The 12988-nt window shown below is 44.8% G+C and overlaps 1 protein-coding gene across 2 annotated transcripts in view; it reads left to right on the plus strand.

Moving 5' to 3' along the window:
- RNF20 (ring finger protein 20) overlaps positions 1-12988 on the plus strand; it is a 66764-nt gene that overhangs the window by 25820 nt on the left and 27956 nt on the right. For both annotated transcript variants that reach the window (XM_040320986.1, XM_040320987.1), the window contains exons 10-11: positions 413-592; positions 8040-8175. In XM_040320986.1, coding sequence (XP_040176920.1) covers positions 413-592; positions 8040-8175 — 316 coding nt within the window. The remainder of the gene's footprint in view (positions 1-412; positions 593-8039; positions 8176-12988) is intronic.

The raw sequence follows: 12988 nt of genomic DNA on the forward strand, positions 1-12988 counted from the left end.
GGCGCTGCCGGAACAAAGGTTGTAATGGTACATAATGAATATCTGTGGCTTTATGTTACTAAAAGGCAGGTTTGATCCAACTTATGGCTTATATAACATTTATGGGCATTTTGCCAAGGCACCCCTGAAGAAACCTGAAGGCACCCTAGTTGGAAAATTCTGCTCTAGGGTATAAGCTCTGTCTCTAAGATAAGAGGTTGACCACTAAACTAAAGCACAAGGGTGGTGTTCTTTCCTGCTTGTGTTAGGCATTCTTGGTACATGGACACAAGTAGGGGAGCAGAGCAGCTTTGCTGGTGTAAATGAAGTGTTTGTAAGATGCTTTTGTCATGTGTCTGTAGGGTGTTTCTGCATTGTAAGTTAACGGCTTTGAACTCTGACCATTTTATTTTTATTTTCCTGTGCTGTCTAGGAGCAGCTGTCAAGATCAGTAGAGGACAATGTGCGGGTGTCTCCAGAATACCGCTGCATGCAGTCACAATTCTCTGTCCTGTACAATGAGTCACTGCAGTTAAAAGCACAGTTGGATGAGGCTCGTTCTCTACTGCATGGGACACGTGGAAATCACCAACGTCAGCTAGAGCTCATTGAAGTGAGTATACAACTACACCTTTTAAATGATGCCTTAAAGTAACATTCCTGCTTTCACAGGAGAAAATACAGCAAAAAAAAAATAGCAAATGTAGTATGTGCTACTACACTCAAAGTATATCAAAAGTCAAAATGTGATTTTTTTTTTGTTTTTTTTTTGTTATGGCTTTGATTGGTTAAAACCCCAATAGGTGTGTGTGTGTGTGTGTGTGTGTGTGTGTGTGTGTGTGTGTGTGTGTGTGCGCGCGCTTGTGTGTGTTTTTTTTTTTTTTTTTTGTGTGCCTTTTTTGAGGAGATTTTTCTTCACTTCTGGTCTTGAGACACCATATAAAGTGAAAGATAATCGCTCCATACTAATCGAAGGAATAAACAAGTTTCACTGGTACAATTGTTCCCATTGGAAGATCTCCCTACTACTCCAATTCTATTTAGCCAAACCCATTCAAACCATTTGGGAACAAGCTTTTAAAATCTATTGTGTTGCTACAATCATTCAAGTATGTGAACCCTTTTGAAATATGGATTTCTGCACAAATTGGTCATAAAATGTGATCTGATCTTCATCTGAGTCACAACAATAGACAATCAGTCTGCTTAAACTAATAACACACAAATAATTAAATGTTACCATGTTTTTATTGAACACACCATGTAAACATTCACAGTGCAGGTGGAAAAAGAATGTGAACCCCTAGACTAATGACATCTCCAAGAGCTAATTGAAGTGAGGCGTCGGCCAACTGGAGTCCAAACAATGAGATGAGATTGGAGGTGTTGGTTACAGCTGCCCTGCCCTATAAAAAATACACACCAGTTCTGGGTTTGCTTTTCATAAGAAGCATTGCCTGATGTGAATGATGCCTCGCACAAAAGAGCTCTCAGAAGACCTACGATAAAGAATTGTTGACTTGCATAAAGCTGGAAAGGGTTATAAAAGTATCTCCAAAAGCCTTGCTGTTCATCAGTCCACAGTAAGACACATTGTCTATTAATGGAGAAAGTTCAGCACTGTTACTACTCTCCCTAGGAGTGGCCGTCCTGTCAAGATGCTGTCCAAAAAAAACATTGCTGCATGTTTACAGTTTGCACAAGAGCACCTGGCTGTTCCACAGCAGTACTGGCAAAATATTCTGTGGACAGATGAAACCAAAGTTGAGTTGTTTGGAAGAAACGCACAACACTATGTGTGGAGAAAGAGGCACAGCACACTAACATCAAAACCTCATCCCAACTGTGAAGTATGGTGGTGGAGGCATCATGGTTCGGGGCTGCATCAGTGCCTGGGCGCATTGCTATCATCGAAGGAAAAATTAATTCCCAAGTTTATCAAGACAATTTGCAGGAGAACTTAAGGCCATCTGTCCACCAGCGGAAGCTTAACAGAAAGAAGATGGGTGTTGCAACAGGACAACGACGCAAAGCATAGAAGTAAATCAACAGAATGGCTTAAACGTAAAAAAATACACATTCTGAAGTGGCCCAGTCAGAGTCCTGACCTCAACCCGATTTGTGATGCTGTGGCATGACCTCAAAGCAATTCACACCAGACATCCCAAGAATATTGCTGTTCTGTAAAGAGGAATGGTCAAAAATTACTCCTGACCGTCTGATCTGCAACTACAGGAAAAGTTTGATTAAAGTTATTGCTGCCAAAGGAGGTTCAACCAGTTATTAAATCCAAGGGTTCACATACTTTTTCCACCTGCATTTTGAATGTTCAATAAAAACATGGTAATTCTTTGTGTGTTATTAGTTTTAAGCAGACTGTGATTGTCTATTGTTGTGACCTTGGATGAAGATCAGATCACATTTTATGACCAATTTGTGCAGAAATCCATATCATTCCAAAGGGTTCACATACTTGTTCTTGTGATTATTTAGATAAATAGATGGATATAGATTTTTAAAAATTTCTGAAAAAAAAATAAATAAATAAAAAAAAAAATATATATATATATATATATATATATATATATATATATCTTGCATTTTCATTTTTTTTAATTCAGATATATGTTCTGTGATGCAACTCCTTATGATGTTTATTGTATTTGTAGGTTAACAGCGCAGTTTTTTTTTTTTTTTTATTATTATTTATATTTTAAAATCGTGCAGGTCCAAAGGAATTTATGTACGCTTTGTTTGACACTTAGACTGCGATTTATGTTTCAATCACTCGGCTAACTGGTGGCCAGAGGTGGGCGAGGGTAATGTTTATTTGGTGCATTGAATGCTGGGATTTGTAGAGAAGTGTTGCGCCATTGGCTCCCACTGCTGTCAATCAATTTCGGTCAGCCAATGAGGAAAGAAAGGGGGCAGGGCCGCGGCTCCATGCCTGAATGGACACAGGGAGCTGCAGCTTGGCTCAGGTGCCTGCTGTGGGGGCATTCAACAGGAGTGCCAAAGAGGGACACGAGAAGAGGGAGATCCAGGCTGCTCTGTGCAAAGCCAACTGCACAGAGGAGGTAAGTAAGTAGTAAAAGAAGAAAAACTGTTACAATCACTTTAATTTGGCAGACGATGACAAAATCTGTGGGGAAAAAAAAGTTTATCATTTTATATTGCTAATTTAAAGAGTGTGCTAGGCTCATTATAATATTGTTTTTTTTTTAAAATCAAAGTTGCAATTGTACTTTAAAGTAAAGCTGGACCTTTATGCTCGGTTCACACTGGGGTGACTTGGCCACCTGACAAGTCGCGCTCCATTCAGTGCAATGGAACCGTTCTAATCTGAGCGACTCAAGTCGCTCCGACTTAGAAAAAGGTTCCTATACTACTTGCGGGGGGGGGGGGGGGGTTAACTTCGGAGCATTGACTATTACGGAAGTCGTTTGCAAGCCATACTGAAGTCTCGCTGTGCGGGGCGGCTTCAGAGTCGGGCAACTTTGAAGCTGCCCCAGTGTGAACCGAGACCTAAGGGGATCTATTCAAAAAGAGGAAAATAGGAAATATATTTGTAAGCCTGCATATATTGAAGGAGCTGTATTTTCAAGTGAGCATTTAAAACTTTAGGCCTTATGAACACTGGACATTTTTACAGCTGCTTTTTTTTTTTGGGATTCAGGCTTTTTTTTTTTTTTTTTTTGCAGCCAATAAACTCTCCAGCATCCTATATGTCAATGCAAAAAGACTTTTATCAACGTTTTTTGGCATGGGGCATTTTCTGGTTGGAAAAACCCCACAGAACTAGTGGGTTTTGAGAGGAGTTTTTCAGCTGTAAAAACGTTCCAACTCTGAAAAACATTGCTATTCTGCGTTTATCAGCGTTTTTGAGCTTTTTTAGAATTAAAGGATCACTAAAGGAATTTTTTTTTTTTAGCTAAATAGCTTCCTTTACCTTACTGCAGTCCTGGTTTCATGTCCTCATTGTTCGTTTTTGCTCTGAAGTAGCTGTAATTCTGCTGTGATCTCCACACTTCCTGCTTGTCTGGCTCCTTATGAAAAAACTCATGGGAGCTTCTCACTGTGGTCCAAGCTATGTGTCTAAAACTCCTCAGAACCAATCAGATTCATTTTAAAAACAAAACACTGCCCTGGATTTGTTTGTTTTTGTTCTGTGGGTCTCTTTACTTCACATAAACATGAAACCAGTTTAAAACCGAAAGTGAAACTAGAGGCACATTATATGATAGAATTTAATATATTTTTAATCATTTTTTAAAAGGAATCAGTTCACTTTTATGTCTCTTTACCCTGTAAACAGTCATTTCAGCCAAAATTTTTTTTTCCTTTAGTGACCCTTTAAGGATTAAAGAAAAAGCTAAAAAAGGGCTACTGCAAAACTTATTCTACAGCCAATGCTGCTGCCGTTTTTAAAACGTACAGTGTGACTGAGGCCTTGGATATCAGTTCAAGGTGGATTACCCTCTAACATGTGTCAAACCAGAGGCGTTGCTAGGGGGGTGCGGGGGGTGCGGTCCGCACCGGGTGACACCCGCTACAGGGGTGACACCATCCTGGCATTGAGGATTTTTAAAAAAAAAATTTTTTTTTTTTTTATGACATGCCCAGCGCTGCAGCGCCGCGGCGTCTGTGTCCCTCCGACTGGACCTTGTACTTTTTCCTCCCCTCTCCTACTGAGCCAGCCAGACCAGCGAGCGGCGAGGCAAGGCGAGCCTCAGCAGAGCTCAGCCTGTGCCTGCCTGCTGCCTGTCACACGGCACTGTGTGATGATGTGACGTTAGTCACGTCACACACAGTACTTCCAGTTTCTCCGCCCGAGCGGCGCGGCGGCTGCTCAACGGCTGCACGTGTGACCTGCCCGGCTGCCCTGGCACCTGCTGTGATGATTCCGATTGTTGACAGTGCCCACACCAGTCCTCTGTCTCCAGACGCGGCTAGAAACAGGTGCGGGGGGGCCGGGTTGGGGGCGGGGGGGTTTCCACAGAATCCACCGCCGGCCGCGGCAGGAATAATAGGAAGGGGGGGGTTGTGTCCACAGAGTCCACCGCCGGCCGCGGCACTGTGCATGTATTGCAGGTAACACCAAAACAGCTAAGGGGTAAAGAGCCAGGAAAAGTGAGGAGGTGGGGGGGGGGTCTCACCCATCTATGTCACACCCCCCACCCCCTTCCTCTGTCACCCATCTCTGTCACCCCCCTCCCTCTCTGTCACCCCCCCCTTCTGCCTCACCCCCTTCCTCTCTGTCACCCCCTCCCTATCTGTCACCCCCATTCTGTCTCACCCCCACCCCCTTCCTCTCATTTCAACCCCTCCCTCTTTGTCACCCCCCTTCTGCCTCACCCCCTTCCCCTTCCTCTCTGTCACCCCCTCCCTCTCTGTCACCCCCATTCTGTCTCACCCCCTCCCCCTTCCTCTCTGTCACCCCCTTCTGTCTCACCCCCTCCCTCTCTGTCACCCCCCTTCTGTCTCACCCCCTCCCTCTCTGTTACCCCCATCCTGTCTCACCCCCACCCCTTCCTCTCTGTCACCCCCCTCCCTCTCTGTCACCCCCCTTCTGTCTCACCCCCTTCCCCTCTGTCACCCCCTTCTGTCTCACCCCCTCCCTCTCTGTCACCCCTCCCTCTCTGTCACCCTCCTTCTGTCTCACCCCCTTCCTCTGTCACCCCCCTCCCTCTCTGTCACCCCCCTTCTGTCTAACCCCCTTCCTCTCTGTCACCCCCTCCCTCTCTGTCAACCCCCTTCTGTCTCACCCCCTCCCTCTCTGTCACCCCCTCCCTCTCTGTCACCCCCTTCCTCTCTGTCACCCCTCCCTCTCTGTCACCCCCCTTCTGTCTCACCCCCTTCCTCTCTGTCACCCCCATTCTGTCTCACCCCTCCCTCTCTGTCACCCCCTCCCTCTCTGTCAACCCCCTTCTGTCTCACCCCCTTCCTCTCTGTCACCCCCTCCCTCTCTGTCACCCCCATTCTGTCTCACCCCCTTCCTCTGCCACCCCCATTCTGTCTCACCCCCTTCCTCTCTGTCACCCCCCTTCTGTCTCACCCCCACCCCCTCCCCCTCTGTCACCCCTCCTCCCTCTCTGTCACCCCCCATTTTGTCTCACCCCCACCGCTCCCTCCCTGTCACCCCCCTTCTGTCTGTCACCCCTCCTCCCTCTCTGTCACCCCACCCCTCCCTCTCTGTCACCCCTCCTTCTGTCTCACCCCCTCCCTCTCTGTCACCCCCTCCTCCCTCTCTGTCACCCCTCCTTCTGTATCACCCCCACCCACTCCCTCTGTCACCCCTCCTCCCTCTCTGTCACCCCATCTTCTGTATCATCCCCAACTCCTCCCTCTCTGTCACCCCTCCTTCTGTCTCACCCCCACCCACTCCCTCTCTGTCACCCCTCCTCCCTCTCTGTCACCCCCCCCTTCTGTCTCACCCCCACCCCCTCCCTCTCTGTCACACCCCACCCCCTCCATCTGTCTCAACCCCACCCCCTCCCTCTCTGTCACACCCCCTCCATCTCTGTCACACCCCCACCCCCCTCTGTCTTACCCCCATCCCCTCCCTCTCTGCCTCAACCCCACCCCCTCCCTCTCTGTCACACCCCCTCCATCTCTGTCACACCCCACCCCCCTCTGTCTTACCCCCATCCCCTCCATCTCTGCCTCAACCCCACCCCCTCCCTCTCTGTCTTACCCCACCATCTCTGTCCCATCCCATCTACCTCTCTCTCACCCCCACCCCCTTTCTCTCTCTCATCCCCCTCTCTATCACCCCACCCTCCTCTCTCTCTCTCTCCCCCCTTCTGTCTCTAACCTTCCACCCCCTCTTTCCCTTTTAGGGCAAATTCCCACTAAATCAGCATGAAATCAAAGAGCAGCCAGGGCAATTTGGCACTCCAGCCACTCTGCATTGCAGGCTGCTAGGGGGCAGTATGATTAACAGTTTGGTGCATCATACTTCCCTCTCCTTTTCTTTTTTTTGTACAAAATTTGTTTGAAGTGTGTATAATGTAAATTTTATTCTCCAAAATGTCGGACAGCAGGCTGTCATTTCAGGTTCTCAGTAAAGAAATGCATTCTGTTAGTAGATTTTCCATGTTTTTTCAGGGTATAAAAAAGTTGTAGGGGTATGGCTCATGAGATGTGAATTCTGGCCCTGGAGAAAGAGAGGCGGGGGGGAACAAAGAAAAAGGGGGAGAAAGAAGAAGGGGATAGAAAGAACAAGAAAGATGGATAGAGAGAGAGAAAATGGGAAGAAAGGAGAACAGAGAGCAAACGGTAGGGTCAAAAATATTTTAAAAAAGTAATTGGGGGGGGGGGGGTGACACCATATTTTACCGCACCAGGTGACACCAACCCTAGTGACGCCACTGTGTCAAACACAAGGCCCTCCAATCCATTTCATGTGGTCCTCGCACCTGTCCTGCAGCTGCGGCACCCACCTCCTCTCTATCCCCACCTTGTCTCAGCAATTGCCAGCAGAGAAGAGTAGGAGGAGGTCTGAACTCCACCAGACTGTGCAGTCAGAAAGCATAGAGGACAGCACTCCTACAGATTGTGCACCTTTCTCTGCAGCCGTAGCAGTCCCTTGTCTCCTAGTCCCCCTAATCTCCGCTTTCGGTAGGCTCTGGCAGTTGACTCGGCCCTCCTCTGGTCCCCCTACAGACCCCACACTTTGATTCCCAGCTCTGCCCTTCTGCTTTTTCCCAGCAGCAGCACAAAGTAAGGGGGTGCAATTTGATGCAAGGGAGGGGGGGGGGGGACTCTACATCGGATGTCAAGAGCCACCCTACCATCAGAAGTAAAAGGGGGGCGGTGGGGGCATCTGGACATGTGCTTATAATTATGAGGATTATTACTATAACCAGTAATCAAATGCAGAGGCAATTAATAATAATAATAATAATAATATAAGAGATTGAATACATAGTCTTACAGGTACAGTCAGCCCATTGAGAGAAAACATACTGCTGAAGCAGACTCTAAGCAATGTTTTTTTTTTCTTTTTTCTCTCTGACTATTGGTATCTTGTATTGAAGTTCTTTCCTCCATTGTTTTAGCGGGATGAAGTGGCTCTTCAAAAAAAGGTGCGCACTGAGGTGATACAGCTGGAGGACACACTTGCACAAGTGCGAAAGGAGTACGAGATGCTAAGGATTGAGTTTGAGCAGACGCTGGCTGCCAATGAACAAGCAGGTATGTTAAAATAAATTTGGTTTTAAACACGTTTTCCAAGGCTGAAATCTGCTCTCAAATATTTAGACCAGGAATGTTAACTGCTGCAGCTCCGGAAGGTTAACCCCACCCCCACCCCTCTTCATGACCAGGCCATTTTTTGTGATACTGCACTGCGTTACTTTAACTGACAATTGCCTGGTCATGTGACGCTTTACACAAATGAAAAAAAAAAAAATGTTCTTTTTCCAATAAATAGAGCTTTATTTTGGTGGTACAGGCAGTCCCCAGGTTACAAACAAGATAGGGTCTGTGGGTTTGTTCTTAAGTTGAATCTGAGTGCAAGTTGGAACGGTACTATTTTTTTTTTTTTTTTTTTTTTTTTTGAGTCCGTCCAAAAAACTTTTATTTTTTTTATTAATTTTTTTTAAGCTTTTTGGACAGCATAGGGAACGGTTAACATCCCTGTAACATTTGTTTTGCTGTGTGCGCACCTGTACAGAAGATTTCACCTCATTTCCTGTCCCAATGACATGTATTTTTAAAATTTGGGGTTGTTGTGTAAACAAGGATTGGTGATAAACCTTCAGTGGAGACACCCTTTTCTTTTACAGGAGTGAATTTCCCTTCCTAGGGGGAGATTTGCTCTCACTTTCTGTTGTCGCCCTCCTTTTGTAAGTAGGAGTAGTTTGTAAGTCAGATGTTTGTAATTAGGGGACTGCCTGTATTTGATCATCTGTTTTTTTTTATTTTTTGTGCTATACACAAAAAACTATTTGGGGGGGGGGGGGGATATTTTTTTTTTACTTTCCGCTATATAACATTCCCAATAAAAAAAAAAAAAAAGTAAAATCTAATTTCTTCATCAGTTTAGGCCAATATGTATTCTGCTACATATTTTTGGTAACAAAAAATACCAATAAGCGTATATTGATTGGTTTGTGCAAAAGTTGTAGCGTCTACAAACTGGGATGACTTTTTTTTTTTTTATATACTAGTAATGGCGGAGACTAGCGACTTACAGGGAGTGCAGAATTATTAGGCAAATGAGTATTTTGACCACATCATCCTCTTTATGCATGTTGTCTTACTCCAAGCTGTATAGGCTCGAAAGCCTTCTACCAATTAAGCATATTAGGTGATGTGCATCTCTGTAATGAGAAGGGGTGTGGTCTAATGACATCAACACCCTATATCAGGTGTGCATAATTATTAGGCAACTTCCTTTCCTTTGGCAAAATGGGTCAAAAGAAGGACTTGACAGGCTCCGAAAAGTCCAAAATAGTGAGATATCTTGCAGAGGGATGCAGCACTCTTAAAATTGCAAAGCTTCTGAAGCGTGATCATCGAACAATCAAGCGTTTCATTCAAAATAGTCAACAGGGTCGCAAGAAGCGTGTGGAAAAACCAAGGTGCAAAATAACTGCCCATGAACTGAGAAAAGTCAAGCGTGCAGCTGCCAAGATGCCACTTGCCACCAGTTTGGCCATATTTCAGAGCTGCAACATCACTGGAGTGCCCAAAAGCACAAGGTGTGCAATACTCAGAGACATGGCCAAGGTAAGAAAGGCTGAAAGACGACCACCACTGAACAAGACACACAAGCTGAAACGTCAAGACTGGGCCAAGAAATATCTCAAAACTGATTTTTCTAAGGTTTTATGGACTGCTGAAATGAGAGTGAGTCTTGATGGGCCAGATGGATGGGCCCGTGGCTGGATTGGTAAAGGGCAGAGAGCTCCAGTCCGACTCAGACGCCAGCAAGGTGGAGGTGGAGTACTGGTTTGGGCTGGTATCATTAAAGATGAGCTTGTGGGGCCTTTTCGGGTTGAGGATGGAGTCTAGCTCAACTCCCAGTCCTACTGCCAGTTTCTGGAAGACACCTTCTTCAAGCAGTGGTACAGGAAGAAGTCACCATCCTTCAAGAAAAACATGATTTTCATGCAGGACAATGCTCCATCACACGCGTCCAAGTACTCCACAGCGTGGCTGGCAAGAAAGGGTATAAAAGAAGAAAAACTAATGACATGGCCTCCTTGTTCACCTGATCTGAACCCCATTGAGAACCTGTGGTCCATCATCAAATGTGAGATTTACAAGGAGGGAAAACAGTACACCACTCTGAACAGTGTCTGGGAGGCTGTGGTTGCTGCTGAACGCAATGTTGATGGTGAACAGATCAAAACACTGACAGAATCCATGGATGTCAGGCTTTTGAGTGTCCTTGCAAAGAAAGGTGGCTATATTGGTCACTGATTTGTTTTTGTTTTGTTTTTGAATGTCAGAAATGTATATTTGTGAATGTTGAGATGTTATATTGGTTTCACTGGTAAAAATAAATCATTGAAATGGGTATATATTTGTTTTTTGTTAAGTTGCCTAATAATTATGCACAGTAAAAGTCACCTGCACACACAGATATCCCCCTAAAATAGCTAAAACTAAAAACAAACTAAAAACGACTTCCAAAAATATTCAGCTTTGATATTAATGAGTTTTTTGGGTTCATTGAGAACATGGTTGTTGTTCAATAATAAAATTAATCCTCAAAAATACAACTTGCCTAATAATTCTGCACTCCCTGTATAGTGGGATTGCAGCAAATTGGACACTTTTTTTGACACCAATATATTGATCAGTGCTAGAAAATATGCAGTCACTGTACTAATGACAGGGTTAAATGTGTTCACTAGAAGTGCTTTGTAACTGGGGGATGTGCTTTAACTCTGGGAAGATGGAGAACCGTGTTCCTGCTTAGCAGAAATAGAGGATCTCTGTCTTCCCTACTAACAGAATGGCGTTCTGCCTTGTTTACACAGGCAGACTGCTGTTCTGGCTTTGTTTGGGAAAGATTGGCGGGTCTTGGCAGACATTGGGTCCGCTGGACCTACATGATTTTGCACGGAGGAGCCACCGTCCCGCTGTACATGTACGTGGGGAGGTTGACAAGAGGTTAAAGAACACGGTACAAGGTTTCCTTGTTACGCACCTCCAATCCACCTTCCTGTATTGTTGGGCTATCTCCGCTTTAAAATATTTGTGTATTAAGCGGACTCCCTCTTACTCTACTCTTTTTCTGCAAAAAAATGCTCATGACATCTTGGCAGATCCCCCACCTTATCTTGGATTGGCCTCATTTGTGTCGTCAAGATGACGATCTTTCCGAAGATCTTGTACTTCTTCTGGACCCTACTGGTTCGAGTCCCCGCATTCTTTTTGTCTTCTCCAGAAAAGGCTTCTCTCCTTTATTTGGGCTAACAAGCTTCCCAGGGTCTCCTGCCTTACCTCATATATGCCCACATGCTGAAAGTTGGGCTTGGAGTCCCAAATATTGCAAAATATTATCAGGCTGCGCAAATCTCCCAGCTTGCAATGCTTCAGGCTACCTCCGATTTATTCCATTCTGGGTTCTTCTGTGCACCAGTCTCCATCTCTGCTCTCTTATGGCTTCCTCCTAAATTTGCTTCCCCCCCCCCCCCTCACTCAGCTCTCTAATGACCCATAGCTTGAAGCTTTGGGACTCGGTTCGGTACTCCGGTTGGCCCGTATCCCTGTTTTTTCCACTCCTTCCTCTCCTGAATAACCCCATGTTTTTTACTGGTGGCCAGCATTTTCCGGCATTTTCTTGGAATCCGCACCTTCCCCTTGTGGGCTTCACTGCAAGAGACTCATGAAGGTCCCCCAGTGGAATTCTTCTGCCATCTCCAATTGTGACATTGAATATCCCGCTCAGACGCCATGACACTTTTCCATACCAGAAAGCAGCCTTTGAGCATACATGCCAACCATGTCCTCAATTTACTACTCCCTTTACTCTAGCGGTACCATAACCTCATCTTATGTCCCCAAATGGGAGCTGGACACATCCCCCATTGATTTGGCAGATTGTTCAGACCTGACCTTTTTTACTGTAAATATATATTTGAAGAATACTTTTGGGTTTGTCCTACTCTTTGGCATTCTCTTGTTTTCTATTTTTGCAGCCTTGCTTTCCTTTTTACACAATGGGAGTTATTTACGAAAGACAAATCCACTTTGCACTACTTGTAAGTGCATTGAAAGTGCACTTGGAAGTACAGTCGCTGTAGATCTGGGGGGAAGATCTGAAATGAGGGGAAGCTCTGCTGATTTTATTATCCAATCGTGTGCAAGCTAAAATTATGTTTTTTATTTTCCTTGCATGTCCCCCTTAGATTTACAGTGGCTGCATTTCCAAGTGCAGAGTCTAGGCATTTAAAATCTTTGAGATTGACATCACCTGGTCTTCCCAGATGATGATTGAGAACAATCCATGACACTGGCAGGTCTCAGCTTTGCAAAGGGGGCAGTTCATGCTATAAATTCTGCAGGGTGCGCAAACTTTTGCAGACGCCATTTTTTTGTTTTCTGTCATTTTGAAAGGGATGGAAATAAAATCTAACTTTTTTTGACATATTATTCTAAGAATGTCTAATCTGTAATTTGATGCATTTTGGAGATTTTTCCATCTTTCCTTGGCTTCGTTATGCACATTAATACAAATTTTTACCTGGGGTGCCCAAACTTTCGATCCCCACTGTATTCTTTGTAACTCTTAAATGATGATAGCGTTTCTTCATTTTTATATTATTGAATGTTTTTTTTCTTATTTATAGCCATTTTAACATTGCACATGGGCCACATAGGTTTTATTTTTAAATATATTGCCCATAGGAATATATTTTGCAGTGTGTTTTGCATACAATTGATTTGAAGCATTCCCATTTCTGTACTTTGTTCTTTCTGGTGCCTATTAGTGCCCTTCAATGCCACATATCAGTGCCCATAAGTGCAGCATATTAGTGCCTCCACATCG

Source organism: Rana temporaria, chromosome 8 (assembly GCF_905171775.1).
Source record: "Rana temporaria chromosome 8, aRanTem1.1, whole genome shotgun sequence".
NCBI lineage: Eukaryota > Metazoa > Chordata > Amphibia > Anura > Ranidae > Rana > Rana temporaria.